Raw genomic sequence first — 25,403 nt, forward strand, 5'->3', positions numbered from 1 at the left:
CATCGTCCCCAGCTGTCATCTCTACACAGTTCTGGGACAGGTGCGGCACTGGTAGGCGCCGTGCCAGCACCGAAGTGACCCTGTGGAGAGGAGGCCTTGACCTCAATCAGTCCCAGGAGTCTCGGATGTTCCCCCACCAATGTTGGTCCCAGGCACTGAGCCGCCTCTGGGCCCCGAGAAGGCTCTGGTAATGCCGCATCCTCCTCCATGGATTTTCAGGAGGAGTTGGATCATAGGGTTCAGCTAGCGGTGCTACGAGCCCTGAGGGGTATCGAGCCACCATCGGCACCGGTCCCTATGCCGCTGCCAGGACCTGCGCCAGCTCTCTTGGTGCCCCTGCTTGAGCATCTCAACGTCCTTTTAGGCATACTATCAATGCAACTGGTGCCTGGGGTTCCAGCCATGCCCCAGCAGCCACCAATGCCCTCCTCTGGAGCGATTCCCATTCTTGGGCCTTCCAAGGGGAAGAGTTGATGCGGCCAGTGTCCTCGGGGCCAATAGTTCCGCAGCCGTGATTCCCTAATCCAGAATCTGGGCCACTGTGGATCATGTTGCCATCGGTGCCTAAACAGAGAGGCATGGGCAGGGACCTTCCATGTCTGTCCCCAGGGAACCTTAGCAAGGAAGATGCCCCCTATGATCCCTGGGAAGATGATACCTCAAAGTCGTTCTCTGACTCAGGTGACCTTCTCTCGGAGCCATCGTTGCTGGATGAGAGGCGTAGGTCCCCTCTGGAAGACCTGTCCTTTATGGGCTTTGTCCAGGTGATGGCAGAGGCGATCCCGTTTCAGCTCCTCACTGAGGAGGATGCCCGGCACAAAATGCTGGAGGTCCTCCAGTTCGTAGATGCCCCTAAGGAAGTATTAGCGGTCCCAGTCCATTACATTTGCAAGGAGCTACTGCTCAGGATCTGGAAACATCCCGTAACCATATCTCCAGTCAACCGGAAGGCGGATGCGATTTATTTAGTGCAACAAGCATTGGGGTTTGAGGCGCCATCTCCTGCATTGATTTGTTATGGTGGTGTCTGCCCTCAAGAAAGCCAAGCACTCCTACAACCACACCTCTGCTCCTTTGGGTCGAGAATATAGAGCATTGGATGCCTTGGGTAGGAAGGTCTACCGGGGCACTATGCTTATCGCCCATATTGTCTCCTATCAGTTGTATATGATCCAGTACAACTGGAACTTATGGAAACAAGTCCAGGAACTGTCAAGAGTGCCTGCCTCAACAGCAGCAGGATGCCTTCTCGGCGATGGTACAGCTGGGTCTGGAGGCGGGTAAATACGAGGTGAGATCCACCTACAATGTGTTTGAGATTGGTGCCCACAGGATGGCCTGGCTCCATGCCTCAGACCTTCGCCCAGCGGTCCAAGAGAAACTGGCAGACTTGCCCTGCACGAGGGAGAATCTCTTTGGAGATAAGGTCAGGGATGCGGTGGCCCAGTTGAAGGATCGCCATGAGACCCTTCAGCACCTTTCGGCCAATACTTCTGACACGCGCAACCACCAGAGGTTGCCCCAAGCAGCAGCATGCCCCAAGGACTCAACCAGCCCCCCCCCCCCCCCAGCAGATCCCCACTACGGGGTTTTGACTGGAGGCAAGGAAGCATAAGCCAGGCTGCCTCACCCTTGGTGCCCTGCCCTCCACATGGGGGCAGGCTGCATCTTTTTGCAAACCACTGGACCCAAATTACCTCGGACCAGTGGGTTATCTCCATCATTCGCCAAGGGTACAGGCTGAACTTCAGGGAATGTCCCAGTGGACTGTCCCCATGTCCATCGTGGGCTTTTGTCCACCTATCAGGAAATAGTGTGGACAGAGCTCTCCGCCTTTTTAATGGCTGGAGTGGTCGAGCCTGTCCCTCTGTGCCAGAGGGGACAGGAGTTCTAATCTCAGTATTTCCTGATACCAAAGAGAACAGGGGGTGCCTCCGCCCTATTCTTGACTTAAGAGCCTTGAACAAGTTTCTTTAAAGAGGAAAGTTCAAGATGGTCTCTTTGGGCACCCTGATCCCACGCCTGCAAAGAGGAGACTGGCTCTGCTCCCTTGTCTTAAAAAGACGCCCTTGCCCACATCAAGTTCTTCCCTGGTCACAGGAAATATCTGATTCGTTGTGGGCAGGGAACATTTTCAATACAGAGTATTGCTGTTCAGCCTTGCATCAGCCCCTTGGGTTTTCACCAAGAGCTTGGCAGCTGTGCCCGTTGGCATCCAGTCAGGTGCTGTTGTGGGTGAGTACCAGCCTGTAGCTTGGTACTCACCCACATGTTTGAGGACTACCATCCTGCTTGTCCTAGGATAAAGCAGAGTTGCTTACCTGTAACAGGGGTTCTCCTAGGACAGCAGGATGTTAGTCCTCAGGAAACCCGCCCGCCACCCCGTGGAGTTGGGTTCTCCTGCATTTTGTTTTATTTTTTCGCTTGTGAATTCTATGTTACGAGAGTGAAGAGGGATCCCGCGTGGATAGTGGCATGCTGGGCATGCTCAGTATGCTAGTCAGAGTTTCTAGAAAAGTTTTCCGTGTCACCCACATGTGAGGACTAACATCCTGCTGTCCTAGGAGAACCCCTGTTACAGGTAAGCAACTCTGCTTTCCATTTTAGTTTTTTTTTTTTTTTTAAATAAAGCTTATGCAGCCTGGGTTTTTAATCTCTTTGGGGCCGATGTACTAACTTGCAAGTGGGGCTTTGTGCAGGGAACATGCAAATAAACCCCCTGAATATCCAAAAATCTGACATTTTTCAGGGGCCTCGCAGTTAGCCATCTTGCAGTTAATAAACAATTGGGCATAGTCTGATGTGCAAAAGTTTCTTTAAATTTTATTAATGAGCTGCTGTGATACAAAATCATTAATGACTCTGTGTGTGAAAATGTCTTTGCATGCTGGCTTTTGCTGAAAAGACGTTGAGTCCAGTCTTGGGGCTGAGGTGCACATGGAAGTTTTCCGCACAGTTCCTTCGCATGCATAGAACTCTTATATGCAAACAAGACCGCTAACTTGCGGGTTAGTACATCAGTCTCTTTCAGGCCGATACAGTACAGTGCGCTCTACTGTATTCAGTATTCAGCTCTACCCCTTATTCAGTAAGGGGTAATAGCGCGTCAAACGCGCATCCAACCCCCCCCCCCCCCCCCCCCGAAACTAGTAGCACCCGCAACATGCAAATGCATGTTGATGGCCCTATTAGTTATTCCCGCGCGATTCAGTAAGTAAAATGTGCAGCCAAGCTGCATATTTTAATTTCTGCCGGCACCAGGGAAGTGTACAGAAAAGCAGTAAAAACTGCTTTTCTGTGCACCCTCCAACTTAATATCATGGCGATATTAAGTCTGAGGTCCTAAAAGTTTAAAAAAAAAAAAAAAAAAAAATTTAAAACCGGAAGCTCAGTTTTGCCGGTGTATGGTTTTCGAACCTGTGGCTGTCTGCTGGTTTGAGAACAGACGCTGCAAAATTGAGCGTTGGCTGTCAAACCCGCTGACAGCTGCCGCTCCTGTCAAAAAAAGAGGCGCTTTTTACCACGGGCTCTAATTTGCATGTTTGTCCCCCCTGAATCGCGCGCACGAGAGAGCGGGTGCTCGCCCGCTCTCCCACGACCTTTACTGTATTGGCCCGTTTGTCAGTTAAGTTGTAAAATAACATAAAAATGAGGAGATAGAAATAAATAAATAAACAGGGTTGGGCAGGTGGATCAGTGTCCTTGATGTGAGCTGCTAAATGGAAAGTCCTTTGTTCAGTCTCTCGTTAAGTCTTCCATTCCCCGGGCCAGCTGGGGCCCAGCATGCAACGGAGGGGGTGGGGGTGGGGGGTGGAGAAGGAGAATCATGGTCATTGCTTGATGGCTGGATTTGGGGCTCATGATCGCAGGATTCCCCGCCCCCCCCCCACCGGTCTATAAAGAAAGAAGAGAAGCCAATTGTAATATATTATCCTGTGTTTTCTGTGTGGCAGGACAGAAGAATCCACAGCTGAAGATGACAAAAGAAGGTATTTTTATTTTCTGTATCACATTCTTGTTTTTAAAATTTGAAATGGTGTAAAATTGTGTAGGTTAATGATGGCCTTCTGCAATGTGAAACTGAGGATGCATAGTAAAATCTCTTCAGGCAGCGCCAAGCTACAGAAACTAGCCAGCTAGCCCATATAGCAGCTACGGTGAAAGTCCAAAACCAAGCAGCTCCCTATTCCAGGCTTTATGACTATTTCATGTGAAAGTTTGATGTTTATGAAAAAGGTGCAACAACCGGAAATGCGCTCTAGAATTCTTTAGGCCTTATGCAGGACTTTAATTTTTTTCCCGATGTGCCAATGTGAACATTTTGGGGAGGGGTTGGACTCGCCACGTTCTTCCTGCTCCTTTGCATTGCCAGGAGTGGAATCGGACTCCATGACCCTTGATATTATACGTTCTGGGGATCCCTCCCCATTTTTATATCCCCAGCCCCCCGTAACTGTACCCATACTGGTTATTGAGGCAATTTGGATTTTAGATGTAATTACTCTCCTTTCCAAAGCCAAGTTCAAGGTGAGTAAAAAAAAAACCCCAAAAAACAAATCAGATACAGTAGGTGGTGTGTGTGTGTGTGTGGTTTTTTTAGAGTTTTTTTTTTTGTTTGTTTTTGTCCTGGGCTCCTTCCAGAGCCCTGCAGTTATGGCTCCTGAATCTGGCCATCACGTGTGGAAACTCCCCACACATACCCCCAAGAGACTGAGGTTTGAGGGAGCTACAGGAGAGAAGAGAACAGAACAATACAACTATGTAACCTGAGCCACAAGCTCAGGAGAGTGAAAAGGTTGCCAGAGGTCCTGCTGTGAGGATACTTAGCTGACCATTGAATGGATTAGGTAGGCAATTTGCATGTCACAGTCCCCTGGACCTCTGGGTAATTTTGTAGGAAATATCAGTAACAAAAAATTCAGAGGACTTAAACTTCCAAATTACAGAACTATGACTGGGGGAGGGATTTGTGAGAGAAATGTGCTGGGAGACAAATTTTCACCCCGAATCACAGGAGTATTCAGACACACTAGGTTTGAAGTTCCCAGACAGGAAAAAAGAAAAAGAGGCAGGATAGAGAAGTGTGTATGTGGTACTGCTCTGTTGTCCTGCCTGATTCTCAGCTGCTTTGGTTGAGAGGTGACCCATACAGGTCAGACAACAGCTAAATCAAAAACCTGGCTGGGGAAAAAAGTTCTGTTGAGAAAGGAGAACCCACCAGCTGTCAGTGTACCTTTGACTGCTTTTATTGTGTGGGCATTCCTGGGGACTGAGTTTCTATGGTGCCATGGGATTTCTCTCCCTTCACCCCGGAAAATAAATAGGACTGTGAACAAGGTGGCAGTATGTACAAATAAATATAGGTTTATTAGACTACAGCATGTACAAGTCCACGGTAAAGGATTTGAGCATCAGAGAAGCACAAATATTGAAAAATACCTTCCAAGGACCTCTGTTTTTTTCAGAAACACTTTTTTTCCTCCAGTCTTTGCCTATGGCAAGGGGGACAGTTTCTAGGAATTGACAGAAAATGCTACTCCTGTTAGTGCAACCTGAACAATACCTGTGTAATATGCTGTACTGAGTAGTGATTACCTTTTAGTGTTTGTTTTATTTGCCTAAGCATTTCAATCTGCGAGTCAGAGCATGGTGACATCCAAAGCCCAGTTATAATTAGGCAATTGGACATAGCAGGTCATACGTTTGTGAGGTGATGGTGCATGCGTTGGGGAAACGTCTGGAGGCCTAAAATTCTTCCACATTCCCGTAGTGCTTTGTGCTATTATGATACTGTTCAAATGGAAGCAAGCACATTAAAATTAAACTGTGTTTACAGTGTCTTCTGGACATACTGATTACTGTGAACCAGTGCTCAACTTGTGCTCGGCCTAAATTTTATGCAAATACGTTGTTTTGTGCGGTGATGCTGATTGAGATGGTCTTGCAGGGACTGGTTTAGAAGGCAATATTGTGAATATAAACTCGCCACTTACTGCCCCCTCCTCCTTCCTCGTTCCTGCTCCGTTACTACTTCAACACCACTGTACCTTGTTGGTAACTGTTTGATTCAAATTCCCTGCCCTCCCCTGTCATTGATGCAGAGAGTAATGTTGGAGTTGAATCAAAGGTGAGCATAAGGCTTAATGGTTAAGGGTAGTAACCGCTGCATCAAGCAAGTTACCCCAATGCTTATTTACCCTGACTACACTGATCAATGCCTTGTTGGATGTAGTCTGAATGTAAATCCTGTTTTCCACATTGTCCCCTGCCGTTGAAGTAGAGCAATGCCATATATGCATTCAAAATGATGTATCAGGCTTAATTGGTTTAGGGTAATAACCGACGTAATAAGCAAGCTACCCCCACACTTCTTTGTTTAACCAGATTGTGAAGTTCAGTCCTTGTTGGTAGTTATCTGAATGCAAATCCTCTTTTCCCATTTCCCCTTGCTGTTGAAGCAGAGAGCAATGTTGGAGTTGCATTAACCGTGTGAAGGCTTATTGAGTAAGGGTAGTAATCACTAGGTACTAGCCTCCACTCCAGAATCCAACCCCATGGCGCTTCTCTTCGTTCCCATCCTCTAGCCTTTATGGATCCACAGTGTTTATCCCATGCTCCCTTGAAATCCTTCACAGTTTGTCTTCACTACTTCCTCCGGAAGGGCACTCCAGGCATCCACCACCCTCTCCATGAAGAAATTCTTCCTGACATTGGTTCTGAGTCTTCCTCCCTGGAGCTTCAAATCGTGGCCCCTAGTTCTGCTGATTTTTTTTTTTTCACAAATTTTAAAAGGTTTGTCGTTGTCTTTGGATCATTAAAACCTTTCAAGTATCTGAAAGTCTGTATCATATCACCCCTGCTCCTCCTCTCCTCCAGGGTGCACATATTTAGGTTCTTCAATCTCTTCTCATAAGTCATTTTATGTAGACCCATCCACCTTTTTGGTTGCCCTTCTCTGGACCGCCTCCATCCTATCTCTGTCCCTTTGGAGATGCGGCCTCCAGAACTGAACACAGTACTCCAGGTGCACAAGGGGATCATCTCTTCCTTTCTCTTACTAGATATTCCTCTCTCTGTGCAGCCCACATTCTTCTGGCTTTAGCTATCGCCTTGTCACATTGTTTCGCCGACTTTAGATCGTTAGACACTATCACCCCAAGGTCTCTCTTGCTCCGTGTATATCAGCCCTTCACCCCCCATCGAATACAGTTCTTTCGGATTTCCACACCCCATATGCATGACTCTGCACTTCTTGGTATTGAATTTCAGCTGCCATATCTTCGACCACTCTTCCAGCTTTCTTAAATCCCGTCTCATTCTCTCCACTCCTTCCAGCATATCCTCTCTGTTGCAGATCTTAGTGTCATCTGCAAAAAGACAAACCTTACCTTCTATCCCATCCACAATGTCTCTCACATATTGAACAGGACCGGTCCCAACACCGATCCTTGCGGCACTCCGCTTAACACCGCTCTCTCTTCAGAGTAAGTTCCATTTACCATCACACATTGTCTTCTGTCCGTCAACCAGTTTGCAATCCAGGCCACCATCTCGGCACTCACTCCTAAGCTTCTCATTTTATTCACAAGCCTCCTGTGCAGGACCATATCAAAAGCTTTGCTGAAATCCAAGTAGATGACATTGAGTGCTCTTCCTCAATCTAATTCCCTAGTCACTCTGTTTTGACTATCAGATTTGTCTGACAGGACCTTCCCCTGGTGAATCCATGTTGCCTCTGGTCCAGCAATTCTTCTGACTGTAGATAGTTCACTATTCTTTCTTTCAGCAGCGACTCCAATACTTTTCCCACCACAGAGGTGAGGCTAACCGGCCTGTAGTTTCCAGCCTCCTCTCTGCTCCCACTCTTGTGAAGCAGGACCACCACTGCTCTTCTCCAATCATTCGGCACCACTCCCGTTTCTAGGGATATATTGAACAGGTCATGCAGCGGACCCGCCAGCACATCTCTGAGCTCCCTCAGTATCCTGGGATGAACCTCATCAGGCCCTATGGCTTTGTCCACTTTCAGTTTCCCCAGCTCATCCCATACATTCTCTACTGTAAACGGAGTTACATCTACTCCAGTTTCTTGTTAACTAGCGATGGTCCTTCTCCAGGGTCCTCTTTAGTGAACATCGAACTGAAGTATTCATTTAATATTTCTGCCATTTCTTCGTCTCTTTCCACACATTGATCCTTTTCACCTTTCAATTTCACTATACCACTTTGAACTTTTCTCTTTTCTCTTATGGCAATGATCAACATTTTGGTATTTGTGTGGAGGTTGTCTATTTGTGTAGCCCCTGTCCCGATCCGGTCATGAGCTCAGGGGCTTATGGGGAGACTCATGGCCTAGAGCAGTGTTTCCCAGCTCTCTCCTGGAGGCACACTTAGCCAGTCAGGTTTTCAGGATTGCCACTATTTATTTCTTTATTTAAAATATAGGCAGTTTACAAACGAATATGTTTGAGAGAAATTTGCATACCTTGGGTCTTCGGTGTATGCAAAATCAGTCTAATGCATAGACATTGTGGCTATCCTGGAAACCTGACTGGTTAGGTGTGCCTCCAGGAAAAGCTTGGGAAGCATTGGCCTAGAGAAGGCCCCGTGGTTTCCCGGGGGTAGCTGCATGGGAGAGTTCTTCTTTTCATAGCCAATAAGTTCAAAACAATACAAAGAAACTCCATCTTCAGGTAGGTCTCTCTTCATTTTAGGGCAGGGACCTTCCTCCCCTGGGTCTTCCCCAGTACTTGTTTGATAAAGTCTGGTTATCCACCTTTCTTTCAACAGCTATTTGTGCTCTGATGAGCTTCTGAACAATCTCCTGTTTTAGACATTTTCTTGTTAGGTAGCTTTATTTTTCCAAGAATTCCCACTTGGGACCAGTTCTTCAAGAATCTCCTCGCATGGATGAGGTATCTACACCTCTCCATCTAAGATGACTACTTGACTGTACACACCAGTCTCCCTGGCGATCACACCTTTGAACTTGGAGCCTCCTTCTTCCCAGTAAGACCTAACCTGTCTCGTCCTTGGGCTCCAGCAGGCCAGCTCGGTTACCCCTCTGTGGAGAGATGGGAATCCTAGATTGCAGGTTGCAGACTGGCTGTTCCTTACTCAGATTTCCCCAGACTTCTCCTGTATCTTTTGGGTGCAGGAGGTTTATCCAGCTCTGACCCTTCCCATTTGGGGCATGTCAAACCACCTAACACCCACTCACCTACACTAGTGGCATGCCAGAACTATTGAGACCACTGTGGCCATTACCGTTAAGGGCAACACTACTAGTAAGTGGCAAATTTAGGGGTCTCCTTAGATTTGATTTGTATTTTATGGGATGAGAAATACTAGAAGATATATTCCATCATAAGATATCAGTTTCAGCACGTGCTTATTTCACATTATTTTTAATGCCTGAAAATTGGGCTGCCTCGGCAGCTCATTTAATAAGTGCAGTGCACTGCCATGTGGCAGGTCCATGATTTGATCCCTCGAGTCTGGTTTTCTTTTCTCCAGGATGCCTGGGGATGTTGCAGAAGGAGCGTGAATGTTTTCTTGGGGAAGGGAGGAATCATGGCATTGCTTTAAGGGTGGAATTTGGTGACCAGATCCAGAGCTTTGGATTGTAGACGTCTGGCAGGAGCCCTGGCCTATTGACCCTTTCGCAGGTCAGTCACTGCAATGACCAGATTTGGTCCATTGCGGGGCAGAGGGCTGGGGATACAGGAGAAAAAAGTCCCTAAGTAGTTGGAGATGAAGATTCATGTTGCTGGATCCTAACCTTGGTTCTGATTGAGCTGGAAAAAGAAAGGAGCAGGAGGTAACTGCTGGATCAAAAAAGCCTCAAAACTGTCAATTTAAGTGCTCTAATTTTAGAATAGTGCGGAGGAATAAATCCCCTTGCTTCAGTATCTGCAGAAAATGCCATGGTACAGAATGCACAACAAACTTGGACAAGATCAGGGGTGTTCTCAGCAAAAGAAAAGTTAATCTGTTTTTTTTTCTTTTTTCCAACAAACCCATTTCCTCCTGCTCTGTTGGGCTTCCATTTCAGTTGGAACCAGGGCTGGGATCTGGCTTTGTGAGGTTTCTGGAAATTTCCCTCCTATTTTATATCGCCTGTGCCCCAGTGTAGCTAGTTGGGTTGTTGGCAGTGATAGAGCTGGGCTGGTGCTCACCTGCAATCGTGGGCTCTGGATCTGACCACTAGGGGTCTCCCTTAAGCAATGATCCTGACTCCCTCTCACTTGCGGGGCTGGGAATGCCGTTGCCTCCTGCATATCCCCAGCTGACCCAGCATGAGGAAGGTTAATGCACAGCATTTTCTACCCGAGCCACTGTACCCACTCTAAGTTTTCTAATATCTTATAAGCCATGTGGGAAAACTTTCTCTGTGAGACAGAGATCCTTTCATACTGGATGGAGAAAGCCAATAGGAGAATGTCGCTTAGATTAGGAGATGCATGACTTACAGCACTTGTTAGCTTCTACAACGTTTATTTTATTTCTGCAGCTTCAGTGAGGCTTATTGAAAAATCTGTTACTTGCCGGGATCAAGGCGTAGTGAGGGTCTCTGGTGCCCGGGGGCCAATGCATCTGTGCCCCTCCCCCATTCCTCACCTCTGGCTTTCATATGCATACACGCACACAGGCTCTCATCCACATGCATACATGGCGCACTCACTCTCTGGCTTTCATCCCCAGCAATCTTATTCCTATCCCCCTACGTCCCTCCCATAACTCCCACTCCAGCAGTCTTGTTCTCCCTCCGTACCTTCTCACTAAGTCACTATTCATGTTCCCCTCGCCCACCGCAGGTGGCTATCACATTCCGACGCCGCCGTGACCCCCGCCTCTCGCACGTTCTCCATGCTTCACTCACCCCTGCGGCAGTATTGTGATTCCCTTATGGGTGAAGAGGAGTGAGAAGAGGGCGAATGCCTACTGGGGGTTTGTAAGGGAAGGCCCAGAATGCTTGCTAGGGTCTTGAGAGGAAGGCAACAGTGCTTGACGGAGTCTTGAAGGGAAGAGGTGTGGTTTGTTTTTGTTTTGTTTTTTATATAAATTAAAATTAGTTCATATAATTTAAAATGATGGTTTTAGGGGATGCCCGCACTCTGGGCTGCTGGAGAGCAGCAGCGGGCCGGGGTCAGGCAGGGTATCTGGTCCCCCCTCCTTCCTGCTCCTGCTTTGGCTAATTCACTCTGGGTATCACTCCTCCCCCCACTTTTGTCAGCCTTGGGTATTTATTTGGCATGGTTAAGCTGAGGAATGATTTTATTTTGTGCCAGGGGCAGAGGAAAGCTCAGCTATGTGTAACATGAGGTTTTGGGGGACATTTTGCATAGCCTGCATTGCTGAAAGTAACCCCCCCCCCTGTGAGCTGCAGTCGGGTGTGGTGAACATATGCAGGAGAGGCCCATGTGCTTTGCATCCACTTCTTGGGAAGGTGTAAACAAGGGTGTGTGTATATCCAAAAAATCAAATACCTCAGCATGATATTTTACTCCTGACCTACACGCGCCAAGTGGAATTCCCACTCCCCGGGCCTAAAAGTGTGCATACTCCTTCCAGCTAGGCCAGTGCACCTGAGCAAACTGCTGGGTGCCCACATAAGTGGCTTTGAAGATTTGCCATCCCCAGGGTTCAAATCCCTCGGAGTTTTAAGTCAAGCCAGCTTCCATGTTTCATGGTATTAGGAGGGATTCCAAATGCAGGGCTCTTTGACTAGCGTACACTTGGCAGGTAGCCATGGCAACAATCTTAAACACTTTTTGCTGAAGGAAAATGGGTTTTGAATTCAAGTATAAGCAATGTAAGTAGTGCAAGAAAGGTTAACTTGCTAAAGAATAGAAGGTGATACCTTTTTTTTATTGGACTAACTTAATGCCTATTTAGGTAGTCAAATATATTAGTCTAATAAAAAGGTATCACCTTGTATTATTTTAAACTTTTATTTATGTGCAGTCCAGCAGACTAATGTGCTATTTTATCCAAATATGAGAGAACGTCTGCACCATTTTGGTTGCCTTTCTCTGGATTGCCTCCGTTCTTACTTCCTCCACATCCGCTTTTCCAAGAAATGTTCTCACCGGTCCATGGCAGAGATTTCTGGGTGGAATGAATTCAGGTTGCGCATCATGAAATTTTCAAGTGGAATTTATTTCACTTAAACGGCAGGGAAGGTAAAATGCAGAATAAACACAGAAATTACTTTAAACATTTTCCCTAGCAGATTTTTTTTTTTTTTTTTTAATATTTGTAGAGATGAACGGACAGGGATTCTTTTCAATCTGCAGGAATGGTAAGGCGTAGACTGCCAATACCAGAAACACAAAAGCGATCCCAGCGTGCCTCAAAAGCCTGCTTCAGCTGACACCCCCATGCAGGGACGTGCCACCTTTTTACCTTGCCTTCTCTCTTGGGATAATTACTGACATTTTGAAGAAAAGCAATGGAGCTCTGGTGCATTTCATGTTTAAAGCATAATTGTAGATGCTTCTCTGTTTGCTGGTGTCTGTGTGTTTTTTGGGTTGAAGTGTATTTTAACAATTGATTCTTGACTGTACCTGCCAGTTTGCAGAATTCCAGTCAAATATATGCAAAAGATTTCCTAATCAGAGTTTTTTAAACTTTTTTTTTTTCCCATTATATTTCTCAGTATTTTTTTTTTTTGAATTTACCAGCAGAATGCTGAACATTTTATAATGCAAGGAAAGTAACCATCTCTGTAGCTAATATAGATATAAACAAACACTAAACCTTGCCATTTTCTTGAAGGAACTACGGAGGAGTGTATGTTGGCATACCCGTGGATGCTGCCGCCATGATCTCCAACCAGACCAAGACCAGACAGAAAGGTACTTGTGACATACTGTGTCTGCTGGCTTCCTGTATTTATTTCAGTCTCTCTCAGCAGAGTTTCCATAAACCATCACAAAGTTAATTCGCTTGGGATCATCTCTTTGAATTGCCACACTCTTGGAAGAGACTGCTTGAGGCTGAAGCTGAGTTAAATTGAGCCAATATTTACTACTATTTGTCGCTTTTGCTGGTAAAATAATTGCTGAGTGAAGATATATCGGATCAATGTATATAATTTAATTTCACAGTTCCTCTCTTTGAATATTCCGCATTAAATATTTTCCAACTGAGAATATTCTTTTTTTCCAGCTTAATGCCACTATGATGCAAAGAAGACAGGGTGGACATTTTTTTTCCCTGTATCCCTGTTTAATTATTTTTATCATGAAGCACTAAATTAAAGTCGCACTCGCTCGCTCGCTCGCTCGCTCTCTCTCTCTCCCAGTTGCTCAAAACTCACACTTGACAGTTAAGTCTACGATATAAATCTCCTTTTTCAAATATTTTTTTACGGTGCTTAAAACTGAACAAGTATATTCATTCTTTAGTTCATCAAATGTAAATTTTATTAAAAAGGCTAAAATAGCATGAGCTACCATGATTTTTGCATTGATGTTTCTGCTGACAATGAAGTGGTATTGTCTTGCAGAACAGCTGATGTTACTTTATATAATATTTGCATTTAAGCTATGTTACTGTTTTCATGTTGAACACTTATGGCAAGGGCCGATCTGAGCTTCCAGATGACCTGAAGAATTGAGAAAAAAGTATTTATGCAAAATTCAACATTTGAGTATTATTCACCTAGATCAGACTGTTTTCCTAAGAATATAATGGTTAGTTTATAGGTTTTTTTGGTTGTTTTTTTTTTTACTCTCCCTAAAACGTAAGGGGGGGGGGGAAATAGGCTCGTGCATCTTTAAGAGCAGCTGATTATCCTATTTGATTTAAGCACTTGTGCTAAGCCGTACATGTGCAATGCATGCGCCATGATGACCCTTTGCTTTCTGCCCACCTTGCCTTTGATCAGTAAGGGGGCCAGTATGCAAAGGGATTTAGCTGCCTAGCCAAGGAGATGGGCACTAACTCTCTCGGAGTGAAAATTCCTCCCAGCAGCTAAGTACAGTCCCGTAGTTTCACTCTGTATAGCGGCTCTAAATCTGGGCATTGCTAGGGGCGGGGTAAAGTCAGGGGAGCTAACTTGCCCATCTAGTACTGATTTTCAGTGCTAGCTGGCTAAGGCCCCTGTGTATTGAGGCACACCAGGCTGTGTGCACAATGTTGGTGCGTGGTTTTGTGCACAACATTTGTGCGTGGAACTCTGTTTACATGGAGTTTATGGCACAAAAAAATGTGTGCGCGGCCTCGGGTAACACTGCGTTAGATTAGCACGCCTCCATGTAAATCCCATGTTAATCAATACAGAGAGGTGCATAGGCTTTACTCCTGTTTTCTTAACTCTGGAAATCTAATTCCTGGTCAGAGGTAAAGTTTCTGGGGCTAATGTTAGTCTATGGGGCTGAATCTGGAGTTTATAGTGTAGGGGGTCCTGTACTCCTGCATTTTTACACTCAAAATATGATGTGTGTTGTGTGCTCACTTTTGTGAGCCAGTTTACGCTTCCAACTAGTGTTCTGTTCGTAACTCTTAGGAGCACACTGTTTTTATGTACAGATGACGCGTTTTCAGCACACAACCCACATTAACCAGGCTTTGTAAGCGTAAACAATGATTTGTGCACATTAAAGATGATTTGTAGGCTTTTAATTTTTTGCACATATTTTTTTGGTCCATGCCCTTTTTATTTAACTCCAGATGCATTTACATAAACTGCATCGGGAGTTAACATTTTAGCATGTGAATAAAGAAAAGGTGCACTGAAGTTCAGGGGCAGTCAAAAATAAAATAAAATGCATGCTGAATCTGAAGGATAGCCGACTAGGCTTGAGCGAATGTGCTCATTTAGGCCTAGATGGTAGTCCTTACAAGTGGGTGACATCATCAGATGGAGCCTGGCATGGAAAACTTCTCTCATAGTTTTTAGACACTTTGACTGGCACACTGAGCATGCCTCTATCCACGCATCCACACGGGGTCTCTCTTCACTTTCTTCTTTTCCGTGGAGCTGTCATCTCGTGGCAGTGGAACTCTTGCCCTTTTTTGCAGGAAACTTCCATAAAGTGTGTTTTTTCGCTTCCTTTTTTCCTGCGCTGGGTCTCTCGTCGTCCGGTGAGGTTTTTCCTCTCATTTAGTGTCCACTGGTCATCACTTATTTGCGGTCTTCTGCACACCTCATGATGGCATCGGGTTTTCATCTGTGCCCCAATGCCTCCGGACTATGTCTTTAACGGATCTGCATGAAGTGTGCATCTTGTGCCTGGGGGCATCACACAATGTTCGAGGCTGTGAACTGTGTGCTCAGGTGACTCAAAAGGGCCATCGGGCCAGGCTAGACAAGATGAAGGTTTTCGGTTCCGGTAAGTCTGGCCCTTCCACGCTGTCATTGATGCCATTGATGCCCAAACATTATGGAGAACCATTCGTCCTCGATATTTTGGTGGCCACTCCTCCCCCGAGGCCTTTGGGGGACAAAGGCTCCAGTATTGGTCTCCTCAAAGTTGCAGACATCTAGATCATCCTTGGCGCTGGGGAAAGACCAGGCTGAGCACTGTGGGAAGTCTCAGGAATACTGTCACTGGTCTCCGTCCTTGCTCAGTGCCAGGCTCTGGCTGGCCATGGCACTTGCCGCCTTGCCCCCAAAGCCATCCGCACAGACCCTCCTCGGCATCCTGAGGAAGAATTGGCCTCTCCTGTCCCCTCTCAGCCTACCCTTTCATCGGAGGCTTTCGAGGGGGAGCTTGAACGTCTGCTGTGCCTGGTTGTGGAACGCTCTTTGTGCGACAGGGAACCAGTGCCTTCCCCGACTTCAACGCTGATGCTGGTGTCTGTGGTGCCCAGGTTGGAGTAAAGTTGGACCGACTCAGTGTCTTCCTCAGTGTCCTCCCGACGAAGTTGTTGCTGGCGTCCCGTGATTCCTTGGTGACCCGTCAGGCACTGAAGCGTAAGGCATCCGAGCCAGTCCTCATTGGGGACTTCTCTGGGGATGAGGGCCAGTCGGTGCCTTCCGCACCACTGGGACCCCCTATGCCCCATCTCATGCTTCCTGGGCTGGTGCCTGTTCCCTCTGGTCCCTCTTTGCCCTCAGGTCCCTTGGTACCTCTTCTCCGGGATGCATCCAACGCTCCCCGGCCTCCCTCTCTGGGCAGCCTCGAGGAGCCTGAGGACCCTTGTGATATCTCCGATGCCTCATCGGTGGATTCTGATGGTCTTCCATTGGACCCTTCTCCCTTGGAAGAGCGGCATCAATCTCTGCCGGTGGACTTGACCTTCATGAGTTTTGTCCGGGCTATGGCTGAAGCCATAGCCTTCCAGCTTGTGACGGAAGAGGATGCCTGCCATAAAATGCTGGAGATTCTCTAGTTCTTGGATACCACGAAAGAAGAGATGATGGTCCCTGTTCTCAAGATTCTCCAGGAGCTGCTTCTTAGGCTTTGGGACTACCCCCTCTCCATGGCCCCAGTGAAGGCTGATGTGGGTGTATCTTGTGCAGCAGGCTGTGGGCTTTTTATAAGCGCCAGCTTCCCCACCAGTCGGTGGTAGTTGTTGCGACCGTCGCTGCTCGATGGCCTCACTCCGCCCTCTTTACCTCTGTGGCGACTCCCTCTGAGTCTGATGGACAGCTGGCTGCCGCGGTGTCTCCATGCTGCCTCCCTCCAGCGTCCCCGGACCGGCTCGACGCTGCAACTCCGCCATCTTGCCCTGATGCCTAGGGCGTGTGTGCGTCCTGACTTGTGTCAGCAAGGGCACGAACCTCAGGGGCGTCCCCCTGGGATGACGTCATCTGCTTCCAATATTTAAAGGTCTTTGAAAACGCTAACAAACTGAGTTAGCAAGGATTTGGATATGGATACGGATTTGTACTCGCTTCGGCTCTCCCAAGCTACTCTGCCTCCTCGGACTTAACAGAGGTACCCGCTTCTCGGGGGCCTCGCTCTTTTCTTTATTTTCAGATTCCAGCTCCTGAGCTTACTTGAGACCTTACGTGAATTTTGTCATCTAGTTCTGTTCATGAACTCTGCGTACTCACTTTCTACAGTTTCTCAACAGCTCAGCCATCCTGGGATCGTTGTTCCAGTACCTGAGGGACTACAGCCCTGCCAGGCATATCAGCTCACTACTGCCACCTCTGGTGGTTTCTAATAACCTGTTTAATAAAATAACTAATGTGTGTCTGTCTCCATACTCTAGCCTAGCCGGTGGTCCCTCTCGGGGTATCCTCCTGGGGGCGTAGTCATCTGCCATCGGCCCAGGGATCCGCCTACAACTATATCAGATTCATTACTCCTTAGCAAGATGATATCTGAGACACTACAAGATTGCTGACTCCTCCCTCTCCAGGAGCCCGCTATACAGAGCTTTCTTACAGAATGCTCCTCCTATCTGACTGCTCCTCCCATTAAGCATCAGATTTCCAACAGATTGCTAACTCCGCAGTCTAACCCACAACAGATTGCTAACTCCCTAGCAAAACTTCAACAGTAGTAGTCTGCTCTGAAGAAGGTGAGGTTAAAGACTCATGCCTCGGCTTGCCTGGCAAGGAGAATAGGGCGTGGGATGCTATGGGTAGGAGAGTGTTTCAAGGCTCCATGTTGGTAGCCCGTATTGCTTCCGACATAACCCAATACACCCGTAACTTCTGGAAGCAAGTCCAGGATTTTGTGGATGGCCTTGCCCTGCAGCCACAGGAAGTCCTTACGGCTATTGTCCAACAGGGCCTTGAATGTGGGAAACATGAAGTGCATGCTGCCTATGATGTCTTCAAGATGGTGGACCGGGTGGCTGCAGCTGGCATCTCTGCAAGGCATCTCACTTAGCTAATGCTTCAGACCTTTGCACTGAGGTTCAGGACCGGCTGGCTGATTTACCTTGCACTGGGGATAACCTTTACAGTGACGAGCTGATGGATTACCATGAGACCCTCCAGCATTTATCGGCCAGAGTCTTGGCCTCTCAGTCAACTTCTAAGAGGTCTTCCCGGCCTGGGCCAAGGAGGCCCTTCTATAGGCAAAGGAAGTACTACTCTCCTGCCCCTCTCTCCCAACCACAGCAGGCAAGCGTTTGGGGCAGGGCCCCAGGTCTCAGCCGGTGCCCCAGGCTAGCCCTGCTATGGGGTTTTGATTGGCTACAGGGAGCATAAGCCAGTGGTTTCTGCTAGTGCTGAAGGACCCACCCCGGCTACGTTTCTTTGCGGACTGGTGGCTGTCCAAGACTTCGGATCAGTGGGTCCTGTCCATCCGGCATGGCTACAGGCTGAATCTTGTAGCTGTTTCACTGGATTCTCCCCTGTGCCCACTTTGGGGTGCCATCTCACATCCAGAATTGCTCGTAGCGGAGCTCTCTGCCCTTCTAATGGCCAGGGAAGTGGAGCTCGTTCCTTGAAAGCAGTGGGAACGGGGGCATTACTCCTGTTTTTTTATTCCAAAGAAAACAGGAGGCCTCATCCCATTCTTGATCTGCAAGCCTTGAACAAGTTTCTCAAAAGAGAAAAGTTCAAGATGGTATCCTTGGGCATCCTGATTCTCCTCTTGCAAAGAGGAGACTGGCTTTGCTCCCTCAACCTGAAAAATGCTTACACCCACATCGAGATCTTCCTAAGTCACAGGAGATGTATCCACTTTGTAGTGGACCACTAGCATTTTCAGTACCGCATACTCCTCCTGTTTTGGCGTGGCCTCCGCGCAAAGGGTCTTCACAAAGTATCGGCTGTGGTGGGTGCCTATCTATGCCAGCTGGGGATCCAGGTCTTTCCATACCTGGACGACTGGCTGGTCAAGAGTGGCACTCGGGAAGGAGCATTGCGGTAGCTATGCTGAACCATTCGGGTATTGGAATACCTGGTGTTTTAATCAATTACTCTAAGTCCCTTCTCCATCTATCGCCAAGGCTAGATTTCATAGGAACCATGTTGGATGTGATGAAGGCGAAGGCCTTCTTGCTGTGCGACAGGGTGTGTGCATTGCTGTTCCTCTGGACGAGGTCCAGCAATGCCGGCTGGGGTCTGCATGGCGTATGCTGCAGCTTCTGGGGCTATAGCCACGACCATCCATGTCATCCTTTTCACCTCTCTGCATATGCGCCGAGCCCAGTGGTCCCTGTGCTCCCAAGGGTGGCAGGCCATCCAAGATCTTCAGGTCCACGTCCAGGTTTCCCCCTCTCTCAGGTCTTCCCTGTCTTGGAGGAGATCACCATCTAATCTGGAGTGGGTTGTGCCATTTCAGGCTCCCCCAACCCAAATTGTACTTACTACAAATGTGTTCAACCTGGGGTGGGGAGCCAACGTAGAAGGCCTCTCCTCCCAGGGTCACTGGACCTCCCAAGAAGCTCTATGTCAGATAAGTTCTTGGAACTGTAGGCAATCCGGTACACACTGTGGACCTTCCAGGACCTGCTATCCAATAAAGTGGCCCTCATTCAGACAGGCAACCAGGTAGCCATGTATATATCAACAAGCAGGGGGACACCAGGTCCTTCCTCCTTTATCAGGAGGCGGTGCAGATCTGGATCTGGGCACTGTCTCAGGGAATGTTGCTCCAGATCTTGTACTTAGCCGGTGCGGAGAACACCCTGGCAGACAAGCTGAGTCGCACCTTCAGGCCCCACGAGTAGTCCCTGAAGCAGGAGGTGGCAGATTGGATCTTCCTTCTCTGGGGAACCCCAGACATGGATCTGTTTGTCTCCCCTACAACAGGAAGTTCCCTCAGTACTGTTCCCTGTCCTGGTCGGACGGCAAGCCAGCCATGGACACCTTTGCCCTTCACTGGGGAACAAGCTTCCTATACGATTATCCTCCACTTCTGTTGGTATTGAAGACTCTCTTGAAGCTTTGCCAAGATAGGGGGACTATTATCCTCGTAGCCCCCCATCGGCCAATACAGGATTGGTTCCTGCTCCTGCGGGATCTTTCCTGTCTGGACCCAATCCGTCTTGGGACTGCCCCAGACCACCTCGCACAGGATCAGGGCAGGTTGTGCCACCCCAACCTTCAGGCCCTGTCCCTCACGGCCTGGATGTTGAAAAGTTGATCCTGCAGCCTCTTGACCTCTGAGGAGATGTCTCTGGTCCTCGGGGATTCAAGAAAGCCTTCAACAAGGAAATCTTGTGTATTGAAATGGAGGAGGTTTCTGGTCTGGTGTGAGCAGAAGGGCCTCAACCTCTTCTCCTGCCCAACCTGAGACCTCCTGGCTTATCTGCTGCAACTCTCGGAAGCTGGCCTTAAAACAAACTCAGTTTGGGTGCATCTGAGTGCCATAGGCGCTCCCAGGAGGTGGATGGTTCGCCCATCTCTGTGCAGCTGATAGTAGGGCAGTTCATATGTGGGTTGATTCAGCTGAGGCCTCCCCTATGGGCCCCAGCAGTGTCCTGGGACCTTAACGTGGTATTGGCTCAGCTGATAAAACCACCATTTGAACTGCTGTGCTCCTCTACTCTCAAGTATTTGACCTGGTAGGTCATATTCTTGGTAGCAGTCACGTTTGCACACAGGGTAGTGAGCTGCACACCTTGGGGACTTATCCGCCCTACAGAAGGTTTTTCCATGACAGGGTGGTTCTGTGCACTTATCTCAAGTTCCTGCCGAATGTGGTAACAGATTTCCATCTTAACCAATCCATCGTCCTGCCCACTTTCTTCCCTAGGCATCATTCCAACCAAGGGGAAAGGGCGCTGCATACACTCTATTGTAAAAGGACCTTAGCCTTCTACTTGGACTGGATGACTATTTGTCTCTTTTGACTAACAGGCTGGGGCTGGCTGTTGCTACGCAGACTATTTCCATCTGGCTAGCGGACTGCATCTCCTATGACCAGTCGGGACTGCAACTGGGGGGCCACGTCATGGCTCATTCTGTTAGAGCCACGGCGACTTCTGTGGCCCACCTGCATGCAGTTCCAGTGGGGGAGATCTGCAAGACTTCAATTATGGATGTCTCTCCACACCGTCGCAGCTCATGGTCTGTCTGGACAGGGCCAGCCGTTGTGATAGCAGATTTGGCCAGTATGTCCTCAAACATCTTTCAGCTGTGAACTCAACTCTTCCTGTCTGAGGCCCCTGGTTTAAGTTCAGACACTCCCTGCTGTTACCAGTAGCACCTCTATTGTTGTGCCCGTTGGTCCCATGTTTTTTTCGAGTCCAGTCTGTAGCTAGGGATTCACCCACTTGTGAGGACTACCATCCTGCTTGTTCTAGGAGAAAGTGAAGTTGCTTACCTGTAACAGGTGTTCTCCTAGGACAGTAGGATGTTAGTCCTCAGGAAACCTGCCTGCCACCCCACAGAGTTGGGTGGTGGTTCTTTTATTTTTTCGTAATCTACTTACGAGACTGAAGAGAGATCCCACATGGATAGTGGCAGGCTGGGCATGCTCAGTGTGCTAGTCAAAGTTTCATGTGCTGGGCTCCATCTGATGTCACCCACTTGTGAGGACGAACATCCTGTTGTCATAGGAAAACACCTGTTTACAGGTAAGCAACTTTGCTTTCCGCTATAAATATAGTGGAATGATGAGCTGCGAATTAAAAAGGAGCGAGGGGGTGAAAGTGTGCACCCAGCTGCATCGTGACAGTGCTTTTTTATCCCCATGATGCCACCATAAGAGGTGGTGGTATTTCCAGTGCTGCTGCCAGCAATAAAGTCTAAAACATTATCGTCCACAGCGGTACCAGAAAAACATTTTCCTAACCCCTTCCCTTTTCCTCATTTAAATATTAACGTTGCGATGCGGTTGCTATCGCGTGCGTTAGGGCGTTATCACACGCAATAAGGCCACGTCACATTTTAAAGAATGACCCCCTTAACTGGCTATGGGTGCTCTGTGCCATTGTTAAATTAGCGCCTAGTTAATTGTTTGTTTTTTGAAATTGCCATGCCCTACAAAAGTACAAAATAATGAGATTACAGAATGATGTGGAGGACAGAGTCGTGACGATAAAAAATACTGCATATTAAAGTGAAGTATGAGAAAATAGTTATCTTGTTAGCTGGAACACAGCCAAAAGGCAATGCATTAGTCTGGCAGACTTGCTGTTCTGTACCTGGTATGCAGGGATATATTTAATCTGTACAATATTCAGATTCATGTTGGTTTCTGCTGCCTTAATTTATTTGTTAATATATAGCTATATGTTCATTTACTTTTTATCTTGCAAGATTAATATGGAGTAGCTACATCTGGATTCCATAGGCAACAGGTACTGCATGGTTACTATTTTCAAACTAATTATGGGTGTAATAAATTTGCAGATTAAAAATATAGCAGTTAATACACTTTTAAGGTACATTTTAAAAGCCCGGTACGTGCCAAAATTGGGCGATAGGCGCACAAGTCAGGCTCGCCCACCAAATTTTAAAAGCCACCCAGATGCACGCACATCTCAAAAGTTTTCAAAAAGGGGTGGGGTGAGGGTGGTCTGTGCGGGGCCAAGAGATGTGCGCACAGATACGTCTGCGCCTGGACACACGCCCAGATCCCCTGCCACATAACTTGACTTCTGCTATGGAGGGAGGTATAAGTCAAAATAAATAAATAAAAATAAAGAGAACCATTTCTCTTAGGTTTAAAGGGTCTGGGGGGAATACCGGCTGTCAAACTGGTGGATTTTGGAGGACCTAGCTATTAACTGGGTGAACTGGTGGATAAACTGGCAAATGCCCTTTTAAGTTGCCTGACTTGCGTAGTAGAATCGGGATTTACATGTCTAGGCATGCACCTATTTAAAACTAGGAGCGCGTGCCCAGTGTATTTTAGAACATGCACGCAAGTTTTAAAATCACTGCCTCCCTGGGTGCGTGCCGACGCACACAAGTCCAAATGCATCCATGCGCCAGTTTGAAAGTTACTGTCCCTGAGGGTAATTGTCAAAGGGATTGCTGTATGTGAAGTGGTGTGTTACATGCAGAGACGCCATTCAGAAAATTTGTCTTCTGATATGTAACTTACATGTGTGTGTCATGTTTGTGCAGGAGTGTTCTGGCAGAAGAGTTTGGACTTGTGTACATACTTTTTGCATTTTAAAAGTCTGCACATAAGTTTTCATGGGAAATTTGTGCATATATTTTAGCGGGTGTGACTTGTGCAAGCGGATTTGCTGGGATAATTTTCAAAGCAGGTTTGTGTGTGCAAGTCCGCATCGAAAATTTGGTGCAAGTTGTGCATATTTTTGCTGACTTCTTTCTGAGACAGGCTGTTTTAAATCGGACAATTAAAGGGGGTAATTTTCAAACCTTTGCCCCTGTGAGGATTGATACAAGCCAAAAAGAAGGGCTAGGCTTAGTCGAGCCATCTAGGCTGACTTTTTTTTTTTTCTTTCTGGCATACAATTGGTTTGCTTGGTGGAACTTAGTTACCCCCACCTCTCTGCAGCAAAAGCTCGACTGCCCTCCCTCCACCCACCCCCGGTTCCTTTTGGGAATTTTCTGCGGTCCTTCCCAATGGCACTCTTGCCATCACTTCTCGTTTCTTCTTCTCTTGCAGACAGGAGAGTCTTTGCAGGTTGTGATACCGGTTAGTGGATGAGCATGAAAAGCTATTCAGAGGGGTTGACTTACGTGCCTTTTTTTCTTTGGACCTCTGAAGAAGGGATCCCGATGGCCTCGTGAACTCATACACAGCAACATTTTTACATAATTTTCATGGTGGTCCAGTAAAGTATCAGAACTTGAAAAGACTCCAGTTTTCTCTGGGACTAATATGGCAACTAGAACCACGCATTTTTTCTTGACTCTTTCAAATGTGAATTTGTTGAGATAGATAACTAATCTGTATTGTATAAGGATAACAGACTGCAATAGGGCGCTTCTTTTTTATTTTACTAATCCAGTATCTTAATTCTATAAAAGCTAGGAGGCTGGGCTGACATGTCACTGACCTCGTCATAGGAAGTGGCCTCTGTAACCACACTTCTTCATAAGCTTTGGGAAATTTTAACTTAGCGATTTTGATTGTAGAATAGTTTAAAGTGAAGTATGAGAAAATAGTTAATATTAATATTAGAAAAATATTAAAAAAAAAAACCCCAAAACCTGTTAATCTCACACTATCATATTTAAAAAAAAAAAAATCACAATTTTGCCAAACACTGCAGCAAAAAATGTGGATATTTGAAATGATAGGACCACTGACTGAAATAAGCAAAGGTTCAAATCTACTTTATTTTTTTGGGGTTTTTTTTTTTTAATTTAAATTGGCAGTCTGATACTCAATGAACAAAAATCCATCAAAGAAACAGATCTCTCTGCCAATGAAAGGTCCCTTTTGTTTTGTTCTTGCTTTGAAAATAAAATAGGCCCTAGATAATCATTCATCCACAAAAAAGGAAATTCAGAAACATAATTGTTAAAAAGGATAATATTGGGAGGATTATAGCAATTAGAGAGGCACCTACATGAGGATTAATTTTGCTGCATGTGGCGTGGTGGTTTGAGAAGGGAGTTCAGAATAGGATTCCTAGCCTCTCGTATGCCATTTGGCACTTCTGTGACTTATCCCCACAGTGAGACCTGCCCATGCCAAAAACGATTTCCTAGTATGCTTCATCTCCCATTATCAAGCCTTTGCTGTACCACAAACTCTCTGTCCTGGTATCGTACGAGTTTCATAATCTGTGCTCTTAGGGCAGTCCTCGGTCCGTGATTTGGCTCTGATTTTTCTCCATGACCTCCTATTTCATATGTTGGGGTTTCCATGTTTTAGGAAGCATTTGGTTAGCGGATCTCATCTTGAGTTTGATTGTATCCAGTATATTTGCATTTCTAAATGTTGAAGATGTGCAGTTTAGATCTTCTGTCCTGTCTGCTTTTTCATGGGGAATTTCAGTTTCTTTCTGGAAATGTTTCACCATCCTGTGTTGGATGGTGGTGTATCCTCCAAGACTCAAATTTTGGAATTTAGTTCCTTATCTCTGGAGCCCTTTTCATCTTTCAGTCTAAACCTTCTACCACGGAGGGCTTTTGATTTTTTTTTTTTTTTTTAGTCCTGAATTATTCTAAGCCTTTGAGAATGTCAGCTTTTGAGTTTTTATAAAAACAAGCCAGTGCCACACGTTTGTAGCGTTCAGGCCTGACTTTATTTGGCATGGCAACATAACAATGACTTCTTGGTTTACAGATTTCAGGTTTATACATAAGGACAGTCCCGTAATTCTGAGGAAGTTTACACACTGAGATGGAAACTTTCAAACCGGCACGCAGGCGCACATTGGTGTGTCTGTGTGCGTTGGCACGTTCTCAGGGGAGGTGGTCATTTTATAACTTGCGCACATATATGCATGCATGTTATAAAATAGCCTGGCTGCATGCACACACGTGCGCCAAATTTTAGATGGGTGCGCACAAGGGGGACGCAAATCCCAATTCTGCCGTGTAAATCGGGGGATTTTAAAAGTGGTGTGCACCCATACCATTGCCAGTTTACCAGTTCACCCGGTTA

At 46.8% G+C, this 25,403-nt stretch overlaps 1 protein-coding gene across 5 annotated transcripts in view; it reads left to right on the forward strand.

Annotated features, from left to right (window-relative positions):
- Positions 1-25,403, forward strand: part of C4H12orf75 (chromosome 4 C12orf75 homolog) — a 75,484-nt gene that overhangs the window by 44,474 nt on the left and 5,607 nt on the right. For 3 of the 5 annotated variants that reach the window (XM_029601537.1, XM_029601534.1, XM_029601536.1), the window contains exons 3-4: positions 3,954-3,989; positions 12,781-12,860. In XM_029601537.1, the coding sequence (XP_029457397.1) occupies positions 3,954-3,989; positions 12,781-12,860 (116 nt within the window). Of the gene's footprint in view, positions 1-3,953; positions 3,990-12,780; positions 12,861-22,126; positions 22,168-25,403 lie in introns of all 5 variants that reach the window. The other 2 variants (XM_029601538.1, XM_029601535.1) reach the window with 2 other exon arrangements.

Source organism: Rhinatrema bivittatum, chromosome 4, assembly GCF_901001135.1.
Source record: "Rhinatrema bivittatum chromosome 4, aRhiBiv1.1, whole genome shotgun sequence".
Classification (NCBI taxonomy): domain Eukaryota; kingdom Metazoa; phylum Chordata; class Amphibia; order Gymnophiona; family Rhinatrematidae; genus Rhinatrema; species Rhinatrema bivittatum.